Below are 23,270 nucleotides of genomic sequence, written 5' to 3'. Positions count from 1 at the left end.
AAGGCACTGGAGAGGCACCGAAAGCAGACAGAGACTGGAGGGTAGATGCCATTTGGAAACATGACATGGCACCGGTGATTTCCCATTTTTACAGCTTCTATCCTGAGGGCAAGCTCCTGTCTGTTCCTTGCCAGGCAGGTAAAATTCGGATAGAGAACCTGAAGTCTTAAAGAACCAGAGCCCAGAAAAACCACGACTGCTGACAAGTAAGAGAGGTCTGATAGTTTCTTATAAAACTAAACAAATCCATAATCTTTGGCCCAGCAAGTCTACCCTTAGATAGTTATCCCAGAGAAGTAAAAACACAGGTCCACAGAAACACTGTACAAGAGTTCACAGCAGCTTTTTCATAATAACCATCAACTGGAAAAAGCCTTCATGTCCCTTAACAGAAGAATGGGTAAACTGTGGTATATTCATACAATGGAATACTTCTCAGTCATTAAAAAACAACAAAAAAGGGCTTCCTTGGTGGCACAGTGGTTAAGAATCCGCCTGCCAATGCAGCGGACACAGGTTCGAGCCCTGGTCCGGGAAGATCCCACATGCCGCGGAGCAACTAAGCCCGTGCGCCACAACTACTGAGCCTGCGCTCTGGAGCCCACGAGCCACAACTACTGAGCCCATGAGCCACAACTACTGAAGCCCACGCACCTAGAGCCCGTGCTCCACAACAAGAGAAGACACCGCAATGAGAAGCCCACGCACCGCAACGAAGAGTAGCCCCTGCTCGCCGCAACTAGAGAAAGCCCCCACGCAGCAACGAAGACCCAACACAGCCAAAAATAAATAAATAAAATAAATAAATTAAAAAAAAAACAGCTTTGTAAAAACAAAAAAAGAGAAGAAAGAAAATAAAAACCTACTGATAGATGCAGATAAACCTCAAGTTTTACACAAAAGAACACATCCTGCATGATTCCACTGAATGAATTCTAGAACAGTCAAAACTGATCTACAGCGGGGAAAATCCAAACATTTGTCACCTGACTGGGAGTGTCGGGTGGGTGTTTTCAGGAAAGAGGCATCAACTTTCTGGGGTGATAGAAATGTTCCGTATCTTGAGAGGAGTCAGGGTTACACAGGTGCTGCACTTGTCAAAACTCACCAACCTTCCGTCTACACTTAAGATTTTTGTATTCCATTGTTTGCAGATGTTATCGCACAAAAAAGTTAAGAAATGCTGACTCTAGTCAAAGATATGCACAGCGCAGTGTCAAGGGGTGAAGTGTAATGATGCCAACAACTTTGAAACATGTCAGCAAAGCAGCTGGAGTTGGTGGATGGACTAGAGCAAGTATAGTAAAATGTTCGCCGTAGAATCTAGGTGGAGAAGTATGTGGGAGTTCGCTGTAGAATTTTCTCAACTTTTCTGCGCATTTGAAAATTCCCTTAATAAAATATTTGGGGAAGAAAAGAGAAAAAACTCCTCTCTGAAAACAGTGCCAAATGCTCAAGCTCCCCGTCAGTTATTTTTTTTCCCAAATGGGGTTTCCTGAAAGATCCTTGTAGACAAGAGTACACACGCCTCATCTCCAGCACTAAGGCAGCTGAGGTTCCGGCCACACAAAGCCCATGACCTCCCCACTGCTCCAAGACTAGAAAGACCACAATCACTGGCATCGGGGACACCACAGTCCCCTACGTCCCCAGGTTGAAAGGGAAGGGATCATATCTCTTCCCTAATCCTTAACACAACTGTTGAAGTCATCTGGTGACATCTTTCTCCCCCACAGCCAGATCACAGCTCATCAATCCCTACAACCCAGAACCCCTCCTGACTAATAACCGAATTGTTGAAGGAAACTGATGGTGGAGGGACCAGGGGGGAAGGGAGTGGGGAGAGACACGATGACTGCCCACACTTCACACCACCCGAACTTTCCCAGCAGCCCTCACTGAGGCTCAATTATTCTTGCAAAGTGGAAATCAAGCCCCCACGTACGGGAAGCTTCTCAGAGTCTGAATCTGTGAGCCATCTGATGCGACGCAGGACAAAATGATCAATGAGGATCTGAAGTAGACCAGATCCCACGGGCTTTCACTGGGACCCACCAGATGTCAGGCTGGCCACAGACTGGGTCACAGTGATTTTACATTGCCATTTAAGTTTTTTTTTTCTTTTCCCCAAAAAAGGCCTGCCCTACATTTAGCAGAGTGTATGAATTTAATCTGCAGTGCTTATTCTCTAACCTTGAATACAATGCATTTTCTAAACAAGTTATACAGCCAAAATCAGATGAAAGCTACGTCTTAAGCCTCCAAGCACTAATTCTCTGCAAAGGAAGTGCCTCTGGAAAGCACTCTATGATAAATTTAATTCCAGAACTAAATTCACAGAGGAAGGCTGCCCATATTATTGATTTGGAAATCATTAGCCATTAAATCATTCATTTAGCTAAATAAATAATGATCAGTTTTCTTCAGCTAGTCTCCATAAAAACCTTTTCATCAACTTTATTAAAAAATCCTGAAAACTCAGCTCATGTTGGGAAGTTTAATTTGTACCGTGACCTACTTCTGAACCAAAGTCAGGAGTCCCATTTTTACGATTTTTAATTTGGGTCATTTAACCTATATCATTCATCATATCTGCTGACTTTCTGACAAATATTTGATATTATAAAATAGCCAGAGATATCTGTCTCAAATATATTAGCATTATCAAGAGAAATCAAACATGTTGATCATTTTGTAATATACAGGAGTATCAAATCACTATGCTGTATACCGGGAACTGACAGTGTTGTAGGTCAATTATACTTCAAAAACAAGCAAACTCATTGAAAAAGAGATCAGATTTGTGGTTACCAGAGGCGGTGGGTAGCGGGACAGAGAATTAGATGAAACTAGTTAAAAAGCAGTACAAACTTCCCCTTATACATAAGTACTAGGAATGCAATGTACAACATGATTAATATAATCAACACTGCTGTACATTACATAGGAAAGTTATTAAGAGGGTAAATCCTAAGAGTTCTCATCACAAGGAAAAATTTTTTTTTAATTTTTCCTTTATTTCCTATCTATATGAGATGATGAGTGTTCACTAAACTTATTTTGATAATCATTTCATGACGTATGTAAGTCAGATCATTACACTGTACACCTTAAATTCATACAGTGCTATATATGTCAATTATATTTCAATAAAATTGGAAGTGAATAAAAAGAGATACACCACACATGTCAGGTTCATTCAACTCAGAATGCCATTTAACAGATGCAACAAAAGGCATGCAGGGAAGGGTATGGCCATAGTCTGTTGACTGACTTATTATAAATTTCAAGGGTTAGGAATAAATATCTAAATGTACTTTTTAAAAAAATGAAACATCTAGTATTCTAATGTATCAGACCTATAAGATCACATTTTATTTGTACCTACTTTATAATAAAGTTGCCTGTTTATCTGCAAAAAAAAGGAGATATCAAATGTGAGAGTTTATGAAAATGCTTCATAATTTCATAAACCCAAATGTAAATTAAAGGGATGATTTATATTAAAATCACCTCTATATTTAAAAAGTTCCATTCTTAATATACACAGTAGGTACTCTGAAATGTTTTTCCTATTCAACAATATTAGAAAAAAATTTTTTTTAATATTTTAATGAACTTGGGTTCTTCCCATGATGGGATATTAAAATCTGTCAAAAAGGACAATTTGAAGAAACACTGGGGCAGAAAGAAAATCCCTAAAATCCCACTAAAATCTCACAGACACTACAGTACTAAGAATAGAACACACATCTCTGGGCACTTGGATTCAGATTCACCAAAAGCATAGTCTCAATTCCTGTCCCAATAACTGTCATGCACGTACTGTACCTACTCTCATCATTGTGAAGAGAAACTGATTTCGCACCTATCATATAGAAAACCCTGGTAAAAGCGTTAGAAATAGATACAGCACTCAGGATACTACCCTTAAGCTGAAAAGACCAGACACAGACATAAAAGATACAGGTGGCTTTCTCCAGGCTGCCAGGAAGCAGGTGTGTCAGAGTTTGAAGAACAGACATATGACGGTTGGAAAGAATCTGTTATCTTTCGTGAAACATCCAAAGGGTCTTAACCACGGCTTCACAACTGAATCGCCTGAGGAACTGTAAAAGGTATCTGATGTGTTTGGACCCCACTTCAGGGATTCTGAAATAAATGGTCTACGTTGGATCCCAGGCTTCAGTATTTCTTAAAAATACCCTAAGTGATTCGAATGTGCAACCAGCATGGAGAGCTATGGCAACAGGCCTTGAAAACAAGGTGAAATCATAATTGGATGGACTAAGGTACGAGATGGCCAATGGCAAGGAAGTCAGTGCAGGGCAGGACTAGCCTTTAGGAAAAGGTGCGCAGACAGGGCCCCATCATCACCACTAAAGAGCAACAATCCAGAGGTGGAACATACAGGCTGTTATGCCCACTGTACAGATAAGGAAACTGAATAATATTCTTCTGCTTGAAACCCCCATAGCATTCAGTAGCAGGTTCATTTAAAATGTTTAACTCAGCACCCGTGTTCCTTCCAGCCAACTGCTGCCTCATTTCTTCACTGGTTGCCCACACTGTCTCTCCTCTCCGGGTATGAGAGTAACACACAAATCCCTGAAAAATCATGATGCCTATCTTCTTTGCTTCTGTGCATCTTCTTCCCTCTACCTAAAATATCCCCCTTCTGCCTCTCCTAACACATCTCCCTCTCAAATTCCCCCCTTTTTCATGTACTATACTCTTATTCATCCTTCAAAACTCAGATCAAATACCACCCGCTCCAGGAGGCCTCTTCACACGCCCTCTTCACTCAGCGGTCATACGTCTGTCATCCCAATGCCTCTTGTGTTTGCCTGTCTTAGCGCTTACCCATAAATTTGTCTCCTCACTTGACTGCAAGCCCACTGAAGACAAAAATAGTGTCTTCGGGCTTCCCTGGTGGCGCAGTGGTTGAGAGTCCGCCTGCCGATGCAGGGGACACGGGTTCGTGCCCCGGTCCGGGAAGATCCCACATGCCACGAAGATGCTGGGCCCGTGAGCCATGGCCACTGAGCCTGAGCTCCGCAACGGGAGAGGCCACAACAGTGAGAGGCCCGCGTACCGCAAAATAAATTAATTAATTAATTAAATTAAAAAATAAAAATAAGTTATAGCATCAGGTTTCTGGGAACATGGCAGTTCTATTCCCCACACACATTTCCCCAAGTTTTATTCCACACAGCAATGTGCTCCATTAAGAGACAGCATCGGGCTTCCCTGGTGGCGCAGTGGTTGAGAGTCCACCTGCCGATGCAGGGGACACGGGTTCGTGCCCCGATCCGGGAAGATCCCACATGCCGCGGAGCGGCTGGGCCCGTAAGCCATGGCCGCTGAGCCTGCGCGTCCGGAGCCTGTGCTCCGCAATGGGAGAGGCCAAAACAGTGAGAGGCCAGCGGAACGCAAAAAAAAAAAAAAAAAGAGACAGCATCATCCAGGCTCACTGGCAGTTAGATGTAGCCAGCAATAGGTAAGTGGAAGTCCTGGACAGGACTGCCAAGAAAACTGTTTTTCCCGCCCCGCTTTCCTCCTTACTGATGCCTGGAATATAGACAAGGTAGCTCGAGCCCCAGTAGCCTTTAAATCCTGAGGTACCCACTAAGGATGGTAGAGCAGAGAGAGAGGGAAAATTGAAAAAAAACAAAAAAAGTCAAGACAATTACCCTGGAACCTTGAAAAGAAGGAGGCTAAAGAGGAAAAAAGTACAAATGGCAAGTTGTCTTTGGTAAACTTGCATACATTTCATTCTTTTCAAAAAATTTCACATGGAAAGATATGTCACCATGCAGAAAAGTCTTAAGATGAAATATACAACTACATTCCATGAAACAAGCACTTAAACATTCTTAACTAATCCATAAAAGCAGGAAAAAAGGAAATATTTATTGAGCACTTTATATCATTCACTATAAGAATCACTTTACATAATTAGCAACCTTAAGATAGGAATTATATCTTATTTACCTTTTAAATCCTCAATTGGTAAGTATCCAGAAAAGAGTAGATACTCCATAAATGATTTAAATCAATGAATAAACAGATGTATAAATGATGGTGTCAAGTTAAGCCATTCAAAATTACTGAAAACGTTATTGTTTTTCCCAACTCTCCTTCATTTATACAGTCTCATCTACTATTCTCCTAATATAAGTTACACACTGTTGGGGAACTAGAACCTTCTTTCATACCTTCCGTTGTTGGAAATACTTCTTCTCCTTCAGTTTTAGTCTCTGCCAGTTTCCCAGTTCTCAGCAATACTTCTGCAAAGCTTTCTACCGGGACATGCTGATAGGTGCCATAGGTCACTTCAGACTAGACAAAAGAAGCAGTTACACCATTTGGTAGGGTGTCTTTTTCTCTATAAAGATATTCTTAGAAAACATAATGACAGGAATTTTATCTTCTGGTAACTTGAATTACTGAAGCACGTTATTTTATGTAAAATTATAAATAGATTTTAGTCTCATAACATGTTGTATATGAAACAAATCACATAAAACCAATGAACAACATGAGTAAGAACAAAGCAAAAGAAGTACATTTTAGGAAAATTGTAAGTTTTGTTCATTGTAAAATGCCCACAACACCATGACAGCTAAATCCGTGTTCTTAGGCACACTGTACCTTACCTCTACAACAAAGGGATTGGAGATGACAGATTCGTAAAAAGGATGACAGCCTTGTTTTTCTAGGCCTTCATTGGCTCTGGTTCCAATTCGATAAGCACCACCAAATTCTTGTCCCTAAACAGAACAAAGTGAAGAACACTGGATAAAAAGAAAGAGACCTGGGAGGGGAGGTGGAGGAGGAAGGGAAGGAAGACAGAACAAACAGATTTCAGGAGAAACGCATCAATGTGCATGTGTGATCCAAAGAGAGAGTGTCAGAGTGACACCGATATCCAGCGGAGAATGTGAGAATAATCACCATATTCTAAGCGCAGCACTTCAACCTTACCCTGAAGGGCCTTTTGATTTTCCTGGTCACTTTGATATCACTGAATCAGAAACATCGAAGCAATCGGTGTTACACACATGGCCAACATTCTATACAACAGTCAGAATAACCTTTCCAGAACATCATTCTGTGCATACTGTTCCCTTGCTCCCAAATCCTTCAGTAGCTCTGAATAACGCAGTCAACAGTATTCAATCTCAACTGCAGAGAATAACATTCAAACTTATTAAATGTTAATTAGCTTTAAAGACTAACTCTCCACACCAACTAAACCATCTACTTTATGCATCCTACCGGCCACTATGCCCTTCTTCCATTATGAGGGTAATGGTCCATGCTGACTGCCCACCTCTCCTTCCAGGCCCACCTCAGACCGCACCTGCTGAAACCGCACCAGATGGAGACAAGGTACGACTGGGCCCCCTGCATCACTCCCACCTCGTCCACAACTACAACCCACACAGATGCCTTCATAAGACTGGTCATCAGTATTCCTCATTAGCAGTATTATAGTATCCCTACCATGGTTAACTGTCTTTATGTTTTGCTCTCCTCAAATAGATTGTAAAGAGCCCCTTATTGGAAAGCCAAGTAGAAGATATTCACCCATTCCTCCAAAGTTTATTAAGCACTTACTTTAGGCCAAGCATAGCCTCCGGAAACAACCAAGGTCCTGCTGCAAATGATGTTAGAAGTTACAACTGACACTTACTAGAAACTATACATTAGGCACAGTATCCAACACCTCATCTGAGACATAGACCCTCAAAACACCCCAACAGGTGAGACAGAAAAGTAACCCTAACCATAATCCAGTGTGATACATGAAACGAAGAGAGATGCACAGACTTAACCCAAAGTCAAGCCCACTGCATGTCAGTAAGTGGTTTCTTCTGGGCGATCATCCTTAGTTCTCTTTCCTGCATATCCCACATTCAGACCATCATCAGGTCCACAAAATACATCCCTCAACCAAACACTTCCCACTTCCTTCATGGCTACCCTAATCCAAACCACCAACATCTCTCACCTGGAGTCCTGGAAGAGAGATGCTCCATTCCAAGTCGAATAAGTGACAATGCACAGTCAACCTAAAATGGAAAGGCAACAGTAAGTCTCTGAGTATTATATCTTTCTTTTCCATATATTCTAAAGTAAAAGCCTCTAGTATAGAATCTAGCAATAATCCTTATAATCATTTTATATAAAACTGCATTACTACATACTTTTTTATTCAGTACAAAAACATCAGACTTCTTTATGAAATATATTAGCACCAAACTGTCCCAAAAGAATCAAATAATCACCAAGAAATACTGAAAATAAAAATAAAAGAAAGACAACCATCTTCAATTTGTAGAGCATTACAGTTTACTGAGCTGTTTACATATATTTGTCTATTTAATTCTCAGAACAATAACAAGCAGGAAAAAAATAAAAATAAAAAAACATAGCTAGGTAGTGATAATGTCAAATTAACCTATTTTCACTATACCACTCTGCCCCAAAAAGAATGCGTGGCTTCCACAGTCCTGTACAGTACCTCTCCTTCCACAAGTCCTCCCTATAGATGACATTCAATAAACTCTTGCTGAACGATTAACTGATTAATTCAACCTTCTCTGTCCCAATTCAACTACTTAGACCTCCCTTACAACAAAACAAAGAATAATCTTTCTGCAGATGCTCAATACACAGCAATTTCACGCCCATCACTTGGTCAGGTTTATAAAATGGACATATTCTGATTGACAGCAAAATCATCTAATGTGGCCTTAACCCCCAGCGCCTTATACTTCTCCTTACTTGCTCCCTTACTCCTAGAAAAGCAATTATTTATTGAGAACCTACTATGAACTGAACACCATTCTAAGTGTCAGGAATACAAAACTGAATAAGATGAGGTCTCTTCCTTCAAAGATGTCTCCATCTTGTAGGGAAACACAATCTGGTAAATTAATGATTGAAGTGGAGTGAGGGTGCCTGGGATCTCAAAGAAGAGGGCAAGGAGCCCAACCGGAGAGTCACGAAGTCTCCCAGAGGGGAGAACACTTAAAATGGGTTTTAAAGCATCAGTGGATATTAGTAAGTAAAGAAAGAAGAAGCGCAGGAGAACAGCATGGAAGGCAGAGATGCATGAATGTTAGGAAGTACGATTAGTTCCATAAACTGAAAAGAAGGTATGAAGTGAAGTGATGAAAAACGAGGCTAGAGTAGCAGAGAAGGGCCAGATAAAAAAGAACATTGCTTGCTGAGCTAAGGAATTTGCAGTTTACCCCAAAATGCAAATTTAAAGGATTTTCAGCTGAGGCATGTCATAATAGACTTACACTTTGGAAAGAATACTCAGTATTTATTGAATGAATGACAAATGAAATATGAATGGACTGGAAATGGACTGGGCTGAAAGTAAGCAGACTAGTTAGGAGAACTGCAATTACTAATACCAGAAGACTCTCTACTAGTGACAAGAATAGCCCCCTGGGGGGACAGCAATATTTAAGGGACAAGCCAAAGACTCTGAGCCACACTGCGGAGAGGAACATGAACAACTAAGACAAAGACAATGAAGAAAGCGAAATGACATCACAGAAGCCTAAGGAGAAGAGATTGCAAGGAAAAGGAAGCAGTAGTGTCAAAGGACAATGTTGTTAAACACCAAATGAAGGCGATCTGACATTAAAAGGCGAGCAGGGAGCCTTACTGATGGAGTTTCCGCGGAGTGACAGGAGTAGCCAGACACCAGGGAAACGAGGAGTAAACAAACACTGAGGAAGTGATTGCAAAGGGCAGAGTGGCTACCTCTGAGCTGAGCTGCGATGGAAAGAAGACAGATAAAACGGAAGCTAGGGAGAAAATGGCTCTAATTTATATATAAATATAAGTCTCTGAGTATATACATGTGTATATATATACACGTGTATATATATATATATATATATATATATATACACTCCTATTTCATGTATATATATACATGTGTGTGTGTGTGTGTATATATATATATATATATATATGAAATAGGAGTGATTTGAACTTTTTACGTCCAAAAAAAGGCAGGGGGGTAATAGACCAGAGGTTAAAGATACAGGAGAGAGAGAAAAAATGACTGCTAGAACAATCCTGAGCAGGGGGCGGTGTGGAATCCAGGGTACGGGTAAAGAAAGAAGTTCAGGAGAATGCAAGAGAGACCTCTTCCTGTGGGAAAACTGGAAAGAGTAGGGCAAATGGAAGTGATTTCTCAACTTTCACCATGAAATACAAAGCAAAATCACTGCTGAGAATGATGAAGGAAGCATTGGTGCGAGGAAAGGAGGAAACGGGGAGAGGAAACAGTCACGCAGCATAAAGAAAAAATGCCAAGCGATATCACAGATCCACCCAAAGCCCTTCCAGGACTCAGAGATTAACAGGTGAAGAGGTGAAAAAGGAAGAACTGCATGTTCAGTTGAAAAGAGTGGCGCAAATAAAAATAAGGGAGGAAACTACAGGTAGATAAGGCATGAGGCAAAAGGGAAGGGATCCAGCAATACCTCAACAAAAGGACAATTAATGTCGGAAAAGCCACACCTACTTGTATACCAAGTTCTTAAAAACTCAGAAAATCTCAGAAAGTATGAAGAAACGTGATATGTAAAGCACAACTTTGGGCAATAGTCTGAACACATAGTACATTAGCAATTTGTAACACACTCAACCAATTTTGCGATCCAGATCTGTGTTTCTAATATCAACTTTGACGTTGTTGCTTTCCAAAATAACCACTGAAGTAAACATGTTTGAAAATCAAATTACTGACACCTTAAAGTAGGCTCTGGTAACAACTTACAGAATTATACCATATACCCCAAGCCCCCAATAGATAAATTTCACCACTATATGTACACATTTTCCTAAACCAACAAACAAGATTTCCAAAAGCTATTTATAGGCGCTAAGGAAGAAGTAGCACTACATCAGTTTAACCTGTAAAAATGAAAAAGATAAAACTATGCCAGATACCACTTTGATTAAAGCATAAGCCACATGAAACGTCAATACATAAAATGAAGCTAAAGAACAATACCCCTACTATAAGTGTTTTTAAATAAATCAAAGAGATGAAAGGGTATACAGCCAACTAAATAAAGCATCCCCAAATCACTTTCCTTTCTTTATAATTATTCATTTTTTTAACTTCTTATTTTATATTGGGGTACAGCTGATTAACAATTTTGTAACAGTTTCAGGTGCACAGCAAATCTTTATAATTATTCTTGATTACTAAAACAGAAATCAAGATGTCTAGGAATTATAATTAGACTTAAAAAAATCATATTTCAGAAAGTGCTAACTTTGGTTTTGTTTTTAACAGACTTTCTTTTTTAGAGCAGTTTTAGGTTGACAGCAAAAATGAGCAGAAAGTACAGAGATTCCCCACATCACCCCGGTCCCCACACATGCACAGCCTCCCCCGTTACCAACATCCCCCAGCAGGGTAGCACCTTTGTTACAATCAGTGAACCTATACTGACACACCATTATCACTCAGTGTTCACAGTTTACATTAGGGTTCACTCTTGGGGTTTACTTTCTGTGTGTTTGGACCAAAGTAGACTGACAGGTACCCATCATTATGGTATCATACAGAGTATTTTCACTGCCTTAAAAATTCTCTGTGTTCCATCTATTCATCTCTCTACCACCAACCCCTGGCAATCACTGATCTTTTTACTGTTTCCATCATTTTTCTTTTTCCAGAATGTCACATGATGGGAATCAAACAGTATATAGCCTTCTCAGACTGGTTTCGTTAACTTAGTAATATGCATTTAAGGTTCCTCCACACCTTTTCATGGTTTGATTGCTCATTTCTTTTCTGGAGTTCAGTAATATTCCATTGTGTGGATGTACCACTGTTTATTAATCCATTTGCCCACTGAAAGACATCTTGATTCATCAATTGTAACTAACATACCACTCAAATGCAAGATGTTAATAATAGGGATAACTAGTGGGTAGGGCAGAAAGTGAGGGGAATATATGGGAACTCTGTACTTTCTACTCAATTTTTCTATAAACCTAAAGCTCCTCTAAAAAATAAAGTATTAATAAAATAAAGAAAGAAATGTAAAAAATGATAATTTATTTTACATTCCAGTATAGGCCTTTTTCTTTTTGTTAGTGCTATTTTTTAAAAACCTGAATAAATATTTTGTAACCCAAATTTCAGTCATTAAACACTAAAACTGGTATTGGCAGAAAACGAAACACATAGATCAATAAAGCAGAATTAAAAGTCTAAAAATAAACCCACATATATATGGACAACTAATTTCTGGCAAAGGAGCAAAGAACACACAATGGAGAGAGGACAGTCTCTCCAATAAATGGTGTTGGAAAAACTGGACAGCTACAGGCAAAAGAATGAAACTAGACCACTATTTCACATCATGCACAAAAATCAATTCCAAACGGATTAAAGACTTGAGTAAGACCTGAAACTCTAAGACTCCTAGAAGAAAACATAGGCAGTACGCTCTTTGACATCATTCTAGCAATATCTTTCTGGATCTGTCTCCTCAGGCAAGGGAAACAAAAGCAAAAATAAACAAGTGGGACTATATCAAACTAACAAGCCTCTGCGCAACAAAGGGAACCATCGACAAAATGAAAATACAACCTACCAAATGGAAGAGGATATTTGAAAATCATGTATCTGATAAAGGGTTAATTTCCAAAATATATAAAGAACTCAAACAGATCAACAACACAAAAAACAAATACCCAATTAAAATATAGGCAGAGAAACACAAAACACCCCGAATAGCCAAAGCAATCTTGAGAAAGAAAAACAGAGCTGGAGGAAGCAGGCTCCCGGACTTCAGACTATACTACAAAGCTACAGTAATCAAGACAGTATGGTACTGGCACAAAAACAGAATTATAGATCAATGGAACAGAATAGAAAGTCCAGAGATAGATCCACGCACATATGGTCACCTTATTTTTGATAAAGGAGACAAGAATATACAATGGAGAAAAGACAGCCTCTTCAATAAGTGCTGCTGGGAAAACTGGACAGCTACATATGAAAGAAAGAAATTAGAACACTCCCCAACACCATACACAAAAATAAACTCAAAATGGATTAAAGACCTAAATGTAAGGCCAGACTCTATAAAATTCTTAGAGGAAAACATAGGCAAACACTCTATGACATAAATCACAGCAAGATACTTTCTGACCCACCTCCTAGAGAAATGGAAATAAAACCAAAAATAAACAAATGGGACCTAATGAAACTTAAAAGCTTTTTGCACAGCAAAGGAAACCATAAACAAGACAAAAAGATAACCCTCAGAATGGGAGAAAATATTTGCAAATGAAGCAACTTACAAAGGATTAATCTCCAAAATTTACAAGCAGCTCATGCAGCTCCATATCAAAAAAACAAACAACCCAATCCAAAAATGGGCAGAAGACCTAAATAGACATTTCTCCAAAGAAGATATACAGATGGCCAAGAAACACATGAAAGGATGCTCAACGTCACTAATCATTAGAGAAATGCAAATCAAAACTACAGTGAGGTATCACCTCACACCAGTCAGAATGGCCATCATCAAAAAATCTACAAACAACAAATGCTGGAGAGGGTGTGCAGAAAAGGGAACCCTCCTGCACTGTTGGTGGGAATGTAAATTGATACAGCCACTATGGAGAACAGTATGGAGGGTCCTTAAAAAACTAAAAATAGAACTACCATACGACCCAGCAATCCCACTACTGGGCATATACCCTGAGAAAACCATAATTCAAAAAGAGTCATGTACCACAATGTTCATTGCAGCTCTATTTACAATAGCCAGGACATGGAAGCGACCTAAGTGTCCATCGACAGATGAATGGATAAAGAAGATGTGGCACATATATACAATGGGATATTACTCAGCCATAAAAAGAAACGAAATTGAGTTATTTGTAGTGAGGTGGATGGACCTAGAGTCTGTCATACAGAGTAAAGTAAGTCAGAAAGAGAAAAACAAATACCATATGCTAACACATATATATGAAATCTAAAACAAAAACAAAAACAAAAAATGGTTCTGAAGAACCTAGGGACAGGACAGGAATAAAGACACAGACGTAGAGAATGGACTTGAGGACACGGGGAGGGGGAAGGGTAAGCTGGGACGAAGTGAGAGAGTGGCATGGACATATATACACTACCAAATGTAAAACAGATAGCAAGTGGGAATCAGCCACACAGCACAGGGAGATTAGCTCGGTGCTTTGTGACCACCTAGAGGGGTGGGATATGGAGGGAGGGTGGGAGGGAAACGCAAGAGGGAGAAGATATGGGGATATATGTATATGAATAGCTGATTCATTTTGTTATAAAGCAGAAACTAACACACCATTGTAAAGCAATTATACTCCAATAAAGATGTTAAAAAAAAAAAAAAGAAACTAGAAATCCTATACAGCTTCAGAGTTGTTGTCAGTGAGGAATTTCAGAAATGCATTTTGCTTTTTTCATATGTCCTATGGTCATAAAACAATTCCTAGGGGCTTATGGGCTCCCATTTGCTGATTCCAATGCTTAATGTATTGTGTGAGGCAACATAGCTATTCTAGATTTTTTTCAGAGCAGGGGATGCAAAGTTTTCTAAAGAGCCAGACAGTGAATATTTTAGACTTATGAGCCCTGTCACACTTGTTCAACTCTGCCACTGTAACAGAAAATCAACACAGGCCATACTTAAATGAATGGGTGTGGCTGTGTTACAGTAAAACTGTACTAACAAAAGGAAGCACTGACAAACCTTGCTTTTGATTATGATTGAGGCGTTTTTTTTTCTTTGTGCTATGCTGACTACCCAGGTTCCGTTGAGTAAAGTGATTTCTGAACTGCTCCCACTTATTTTTCCTTCTTAAGAATCAGATAAGGACAGGAGGATCTCAAATACTATTGTGCAGTAGGTTATCTTTTTATCACTTACTTTCACGCTTGAGTAACCTGAAGCTAGTGTGGTAAAGGTACTCCTAGATTCTAAGCATGTATCTCTGTCTTCAAAGCTCATGTTCTTTCCTTCGGGCATGTGAAAATTTTTGGGAGGCTTCTACAATCTGTCTTTTTGCTCTTGGAGTTTCTGCAACTGCAGATAACCTATCTGATGGTCCCTTGCTACATTCTGGCCTTAGGTCAACTCATTTCTATGAAGAAGTTAACAAGTGATATCATTTGGTGATACACATGTGAGTATGTCCTCTTATTAAAAGGAGACTCCCAAAACTGAAATGTCTTGAACAGACAGAGAAGTACATTTCTAATTGTATACTGAATATACCATGTTAAAAAGTAGACAAGAGATTTTAGGAAAAGGCTACCTATCTAATCACACTTTGTATGTCTTCTTTATCTACTCACAAGGCAAAGTTTGAAAATATCATTCTTCTCTTTTCCCTCTGTCATATTTGAGTTCCTGGAATTGGCAAAACGTAACCATGAGTGCCTGAGGCAGCTTCCTCCCAATGTGCCCTACGTGTTCTGCCACCGTCTCCACTGCCTTTGGAAACTGGAGGTGACTCAGCACTGAAGAATCTTACTGACTCTTTGCATGACTTTGGCATAAGAGAAAGTGCACATTCCTCTGTCTACCCCTAGTTGAGCTTATGAACAGGGACTCTGGATCCAGTCTACCTGGGTTCAAATCCTAGCACCCTTACATGCTAGGTCTGTGACCCTGAATGACTTTTTCTTTTTTCAACATTTTCATGCCTCAGTGTGAGTATATATGATGGGAATAGGAAAGCACTAATCTCCTAGGGTGACAAGGATTAAAGGAAATCACATATGTAAAGTACCTATAACAGTGCACGACAGGATGTGAGCACCGCATGGAATATTAGTTGCTATCATAATCATTATCATCAACACCTCTTTTCAAAACTTCTCCATAAATGCTTTCGCCTGTTATTTGTCAGATTATCTGTCCTTTCCTTAGTCTTCTACCAACATTTCTCTTTGTATCTTTATTAAAGAACTTAAAAAGTTATGTTTAATAGTATATGACTTGAATGCTTGCCACTCCCATAAAATTCAGTGTCTTAGGACAGAAGTCATAATGCTCTCTTCCTCACCTCTTTTATCACAGGGCCTTAGAATGATGTTTTCTCATATACTGTACATCAGCTAAGTGTGAAATAAATAAGAATGCAGGAACCCTCTTGCACTGTTGGTGGGAATGTAAATTGATACAGCCACTATGGAGAACAGTATGGAGGTTCCTTAAAAAGCTAAAAATAGAATTACCATATGACCCAGCAATCCCACTACTGGGCACATACCCAGAGAAAAACATAATTCAGAAAGACACATGCACCCCAATGTTCACTGCAGCAATATTTACAATAGCCAGGTCATGGAAGCAACCTAAATGCCCGTCAACAGATGAATGGATAAAGATGTAGTACATAAATACAATGGAATATTACTCAGCCATAAAAAGGAATGAAATCAGGTCATTTGTAGAGACGTGGATGGATCTAGAGACTGTCATACAGAATGAAGTAAGTCAGAAAGAGAAAAACAAATATCATATATTAATGCATATATATGGAACCTAGAAAAATGGTACAGATGAACCAGTCTGCAGGGCAGAAATAGAGACACAGATGTAGAGAACAAACGTATGGACACCAAGCGGGGGAAAGTGGCGGGGGAGGAGGGGGTGGGATGAATTGGGAGATTGGGGTTGACATATATATACACTAATATGTATAAAATAGATAAGTAGTAAGAACCTGCTGTATAAAAAAAATGAAATTCAAAAATTCAAAAAATAAAAAATACAGGCAGAGGAGCTGAATAGACATTTTTCCAAAGAAGACATACAAAGGGCCAACAGGCATATGAAAAGATGTCCAATATCACTAATAATTAGGAAAATGCAAATCAAAACCACAATGAGATATCACCTCTTGCTCGTTACAATGGCTACTATCAAAAAGGCAAGAAATAACAAGTGTTGTATCTAGAAGTTCAGCTAAAAACCACAAAGTGCTCAGACAAAACTGATCCAAACAGAATCCCTTCTCTTGTTAGCCAGAGACAATAGTAAACTACATGTGTTTGTAACCGCCTATAAATCAAATGATGCCATCGATCTTAAGAGATGTCTGCTACACAGTATACAACCTACATGTGCCTGTACAAACTACCAAAAATGTACCTCTTTGACTCACTTAAGAGCTTTCTTCATCAATTATTTACAGGTGAGTTTCTCCTGAATCAGCGAAGTAATAAATAATGCCTTTGCTTAACGTGACAGATATGAACTGGTCATTTCCAGATGTGTGATACTGGTCTCAGACTACAGTTCTCAATGGGAGCAGAACTGTCCACCAGGAGGCGCTCCGAAAATCGGAGGAAGCATTTCTGTCTTTCCCAAGTATTAGTGGAACTTACTAACATTCAAGGGTGGAAGCCAGGGATGACAGACATTCCACAGTGTGCAAGGCAGTCCCACACAACCACCTTGTCCTAATCCCTGCCTACCTTCAAATACCCTGAAAAAAATATTTACCATGAGTTGTTCACATCCCAGACAGCAATTTGTAGTGTTTAATTCAATACACCTCAATCTGTCTGCAATGTCAGCTATCTTGTTCAAAGTGATTTCTCACTGACTTTAGTCACTTTTTTAGTGTACTCATGACCATGCGTTTACATATTTTATTTATCCCATATACCACAGTTAAGTCATTATATTAATTTTTTGGAAATTATTTCTGTAAATATGGTATGCCCATGATTTTCACATCAGGATAATAAGGAAGTATTACAAAATATTTGCTACAGAAAAAATACAATGGGTCTGAGAATTGAGATCCACTCTTTTGGATTAATTTATCTGGCTTTCAGTCATTAAGATTTGTGTAATTGTCCATTTTTATATGGACTCTATAAGAAATACTATGCAGAGACCTGTATTTTGTCTGGCTCTGCTACTATGTGTCCCTGAGCAAGCTGTTCACTTTCTTTTCTGTGGACCTTAGTTTGTCTATCTATAACATAGAGAATTAGACTGGATCCCCTCCAGAGATTCTTTTCATTCTGGTATCTTAGAATTCTAAACATTTTCAAATGTCCTTAGCCATCTTCAAAAACCTGAAAAGTCAATTATAAATATTCTTGGCCATCCTCTGAAAAGTTTGATCTATAATATTCCCATCAGCTCCAGCAAATAATTTGTCAATTCTATGAATACTAAAAATAGAAATTAGATTAAGCAGAAATTCAAGAAGGCTATCAAATGCAGACACAGGGCTGTGCCAGATACACTAGGCAGAAATTTAAACAAGGGGGTTTATTCCTTCCTGCAATACAGCTGTTCATCAGACTTTCTGAAATCACCCTTCCTGACAAATGAAAAACTGATTGTCGGACAGGAAGCCCAAAGCCAAAACTGCAAGTAGAATGAAAAAGACACCCACTGGCCGGACCCTGAATGAGATTTCAGACAAGATAGGGCGTGTTCAGGGTGGTATAGCCATAGACCTGAATGAGATTTCAAAGGCCATTCTGCCATTCTTTGCTCTGAATTGCCAACTTCTGTTCTCTAGGATGAAGACAACTTTTGCTTACATTTGCAGAGAACTCAATTGGAAGAATTTTTAATGTTCTGTCCTGTATATTTTATTTTTTATCACTGACTCCAGTGTAAGAACTCACCCCCTGAAAAAACCAAAGTACAGAAAAGGTAGGTAGCAGGTCCAGAGTCACCAGGTCTATTAGCAGAGGAGTCCAGATTCCTATTTAGATCTCCTAAGCTACAATACAACCCTCATCTCTCTCTTCTACACCCCCCTCTGATGAAGCTGTTACACATCTCAGTAAAGGCACATGGGAACTGAGGGAAATTAGGCTTGGACTTCAGGGAAGTGTTAGAAACAGACCCTCAAACAGGGTTCCTGGAAAGCAAAATAACAATCCACTGCATTCATGCAATGTAACAGGGGACTAATCAAGCATTTCTATGTTGATACAATCTTTTGACTTAAAATGGTATTAAGCCTGTTAAGCATGTATGTAACATCTGGATCAGTATGTACATATTTTGTAGCTTACATTTTAAAGAAAGGTTTTGAACAGCTTTTGTTATATGTATTTGCTCTTTAGGAATCCAAAAAAAAAAAAAAACCACAAACGCTTCTGAAGCAAAGAATAAATGAATGAAAGTAATAAAAAATTTTCATTTCATCCCTTGCAAACTAGTAATATATACAGGATCCCTGGCACTGCTGTCAGCAGCCAAAACATGCACTGAATGCTAAGGATCTGACACAGCACTGCCGGCCTCACCTGCAGAGCATAATGCTCTATTTCCTCCGCTCTGCTCTGATACCAGTCCATAACCTTCTCTACTGTAAGCTGGGATGTCCTGTACCTCAGCAACTCAGGCTGTGCAGCGTACAAGAACTCACTTTCATCTGGGAGACTCGGCTCAATCACCATTCTGCAAAGCACAAAAAGAACAATTAATAACTGATTGAAATGCTAGGGGAAAGTATAATTTTGTGAAAGACAGAGAGGGAGACAGAGACAGAGATGTGGAGAGAGCAGTTACTGAGACTGGCAGTATGTATGTACGTATGCGTGGGTGGGTGTGTTTGTGTGTGTTTTCCTATATGTATCTGCACACTTACAAGATAAATGGGAAATTTGGGGGATGCTTAATTTAGTTTCCTATTAGTTTTCACAATTTAAAAAAATCAGAATAGACAATAAATCAAAAAAACTATGCCACAAGTCAATCAAATAAGTATTAAATAAAATCAGAATCACCCAGGGTAGCTTTAAAATGCACATGGCTGGGTAACTGCCACAGGTCTACTAAGTCACAATGACCTGTGATGCCAGCCAGGCCTAGTTTAGTAAAAAACACCCCCAGGTGATTCTGATCCAAATATAAATTAAGAAGTCTTGTTTTCCACATTCATAAAAATAAGAGGAAATATGCCTTATTTTTGTTGATAATATAACTTCAGTAGGTATCAGCAACATAGTAATGCACTGCAATTTGCAAAATAAGGAACTACTCTATACTACATGCCATCAGGAGTGAAAAAGAAACGACATCAAGAGGAAGATACCCGGGGAAAACCTCACAGGGATCACAAATTATGAGGAGTTTTTACAAGGACAATCCTGGCCAATTGCCTTCAATGGTTAAGAACTAAAAAAATAAATCAATAAGTAAAAAGAAATAAAAATTAACTTAATGTAAGATATTTCAGATAGAAATAGGGGGAAAGACCGTGTTCCCTTAGGGATATTCATTCATCTAAAGTAAGTCAGTAAAGGACAAGTGGTATAATTATTACTATTACAAGGCAATGGGCTTCAGTCAGAACTGAGGTGCAATTCCTTCACTGAAAGCTGTGAAACCTTGCATAAATTAGTTAAAACTCATCTAAGATTCATTTTGCTCATATCAAAAATGGGAATAATACCATGCAAGAATATTCAAAATAATATAGATAAAGTACGCAGAGAATGCTGTCTGGCCCGGAGCAGGTACTTAATTTTTACTTACAGGTATTATTTCCATTGGAATTACTAGCAGTTATAATATATGACCAGACTCAAAGCTGACAAATATTTGGGTGTTTAATCAACATGACTTAGACAACCTACTGTGCTTACAACTGGTAGTCCTTTACTTAACTAGACTCACAACCGTCATTAACATTCTGACCACAGTGATTCTTCCCCATCACTGCCACATAAAAGTCACATCCCTTCCCCTGAAATCTTCCCATTTCAGGGAAAAAATACCCATAAGCAACTTTGAGTTCCTTTGATACTTTTTTCAGTCCTTATCTATTTCCCTCTCAGCACTGTTTCACAGAATTTAACCATTTTCTCCTTCTAGAAACATGCTTGTCTTTCGTTCCAGCATGTCATACTGTCGTGCCATACTGTCCAGCTATACAGGTCCCATCTTTCTGGCTGTTCCTTTTCGGTCTTCTTTGCTAGAATATCCTCCTCCAGCTGACCATTAAGTACTAGCTCTTCCAAATTCTCCAGCTCTCCTGTCTTCTCACTATACTCTCTCTAGGTCTCCCCTTCAATGCTACAATATAAACTGACCACCATATTTTTACGCCTAACCCAGACTTCACCTGAAAGCTCCAAAATCGTCCTTCTATATGCTCTTAGATGTTTCTCAGGCATTTCAAATGCAACAACATCAAAACTGAATTCACGGGCTTCCCTGGTGGCGCAATGGTTGAGAGTCCGCCTGCCGATGCAGGGGGAACACGGGTTCGTGCCCCGGTCCGGCAAGATCCCACATGCCGCAGAGCGGCTAGGCCCGTGAGCCATGGCCGCTGAGCCCGCGCGTCGGGAGCCTGTGCTCCACAACGGGAGAGGCCACAACAGTGAGAGGCCCGCATACCGCAAAAACAAACAAACAAACAAACAAACAAACAAAACAAACGAATTCACGATATCGCGAGGTAATACAGTCTTTTATAAAACAGAAACATGATTATATCATCCCCGTGCCTCCTTTTATAGCTTGTCATCTGCCTTAAAATATTCTAGCCTCACCTTGATTCCAATGTCACTTTTGTCCTGTATACTTCAACAATCCAGGTCTTATTTTCAGTCCTTAAAGGGGACCTCACCTTGAGCCTTTCAAATGGTCTTCCCTCTGCTTAGAACACTCCCTCCCCTCATTTGCCAAACTCACCCTCTGCTAAGCTAAATCCTATTCATCCTTCAATCTCAGATTTCATACCACTTCCCAGGGAAAACCTCCTTGACCTCCACCAAGTTTAGGTCTCCCTGTTATGTGCTACCAGTGGCCCCTGCACTTCTCTTTCAAAACACGCATCACATTGGTAATTTAGAGCAGCAGCACCTTTCCTGCTAGATTATATACTTCATGAGTACAGAGGCTGCATGTTTTTCTTCCTCCAGTATTCTTGAATCTAGCAGAGGACAGAATTAATTACAGTAGACCCTTGAACAACATGGGTTTGAACAGTGTGGGTTCACTCACGTACAGGTTTTTTTTAAAGTAAATACCGTAGTGCTACGCCATCTGTGGGTGGCTGAATCCACGGATGGGGAACCACGGCTATGGAGGGAGGGCCGATTATAAATGACAGGCAAACCTTTGAGTTCACAGAGGGTCGGCACCCCTAACCCCTGCGTTGTTCAAGGGTCAACTGTACATGAAAAGCCCACGAGGTATCCTATAACCACCCTTGTAGATACAGAGAGTCTGGTGGTTGCCAGACATAGGAGTACAGGGTGGAAGTAATCGTCGGGGGAGGTGGGGGAGGCAATAAAATGAATGGATTAAAAAAAGAAATGCCCTGGGAAAGTTTGTATCATCTTCAAAGGCATCTTTTCTTCTGTCAAACGTTTCCTAGCTTTCCATTTTTATAGGTTTAGGAGTTCCAGGGCAGCAAGTTTTGCTTACAACTCAGCTTGCGGTGCTTGGTCTGAGAAGAAATGCCCTTACTCCTTTCATCTCCTTGTTAGAATCATAAAAAGGCACAGGCTAAGGAGAACTGGGAAGCATCAGGTGAAGGAACAGGGCTACTCTGTCAAAAGCACCATCTTAAACTGAGAGAACTGTGGGCAACGGGATCACACACCTTCCCTCCGCCATATCCACTGGCATCAACCTCCCACCTTCTCCAACTTATATCCATCCTCTATCTCTCATTACAACTGGTAACTGTGGACTTCTAGTTAAAGAGGGCTAATACATACCACGCACTAAGCTCCACTTTTTCCTGAAACTCTACTGAAATGACAGTAGACGATTGTTAAAGGGGCGAGGGGGTCACATAAACACTCAAGGAGGAACGGAGTATATGGAGTAAAAAGAAACTAAACCATTATCTTCCACTGAAGCAAGTCCACAGATAATGGCCAGAACTAAAAAATTCAAGGGGTAGCTAAACTCAGAGGGGTAGCTTACTCAGAGATTGGAGTAAATATCAGAACGATCCTTTAAAAGAAGTGAAAGTAGTTACTCCTGGAGAGCAGGATACAAGGAAGGGGAACAAAGGAGTATGGGTTTTGGTTGTTGCTTTTTTTTTTTAAACAAGATTTGCAGAAACTTTTAAACCTTTAATCTATTTGCAACTATATAAAACTTTAATAAAAATTTTCAAAAAATAATTTTTTAAAAGCAAATAATAGCAAAAACACAGCAGGACATTCAATTGCTGTTACAATAAAAGCCATCAGAGAGAAAAAGGTAACTAAGAGT

General features: G+C 39.6%; 1 protein-coding gene across 1 annotated transcript in view; it reads right to left on the bottom strand.

Moving 5' to 3' along the window:
* Window positions 1-23,270, bottom strand: part of NBAS (NBAS subunit of NRZ tethering complex) — a 287,599-nt gene that overhangs the window by 136,692 nt on the left and 127,637 nt on the right. The window contains exons 23-28 of the mRNA XM_027113927.1: window positions 19,337-19,490; window positions 8,018-8,078; window positions 7,367-7,436; window positions 6,988-7,027; window positions 6,660-6,773; window positions 6,219-6,342 (exon numbers count right to left, since the gene is read on the bottom strand). Coding sequence (XP_026969728.1) covers window positions 6,219-6,342; window positions 6,660-6,773; window positions 6,988-7,027; window positions 7,367-7,436; window positions 8,018-8,078; window positions 19,337-19,490 — 563 coding nt within the window. The remainder of the gene's footprint in view (window positions 1-6,218; window positions 6,343-6,659; window positions 6,774-6,987; window positions 7,028-7,366; window positions 7,437-8,017; window positions 8,079-19,336; window positions 19,491-23,270) is intronic.

Source organism: Aethalodelphis obliquidens, unplaced genomic scaffold (genome assembly GCF_003676395.1).
Source record: "Aethalodelphis obliquidens isolate GAN/ISIS:26980383/991018 unplaced genomic scaffold, ASM367639v1 scaffold12, whole genome shotgun sequence".
Classification (NCBI taxonomy): Eukaryota; Metazoa; Chordata; class Mammalia; order Artiodactyla; family Delphinidae; genus Aethalodelphis; species Aethalodelphis obliquidens.
Note: the sequence above shows the minus strand (reverse complement) of the source record. Positions and strands in the feature narration are given on the sequence as shown.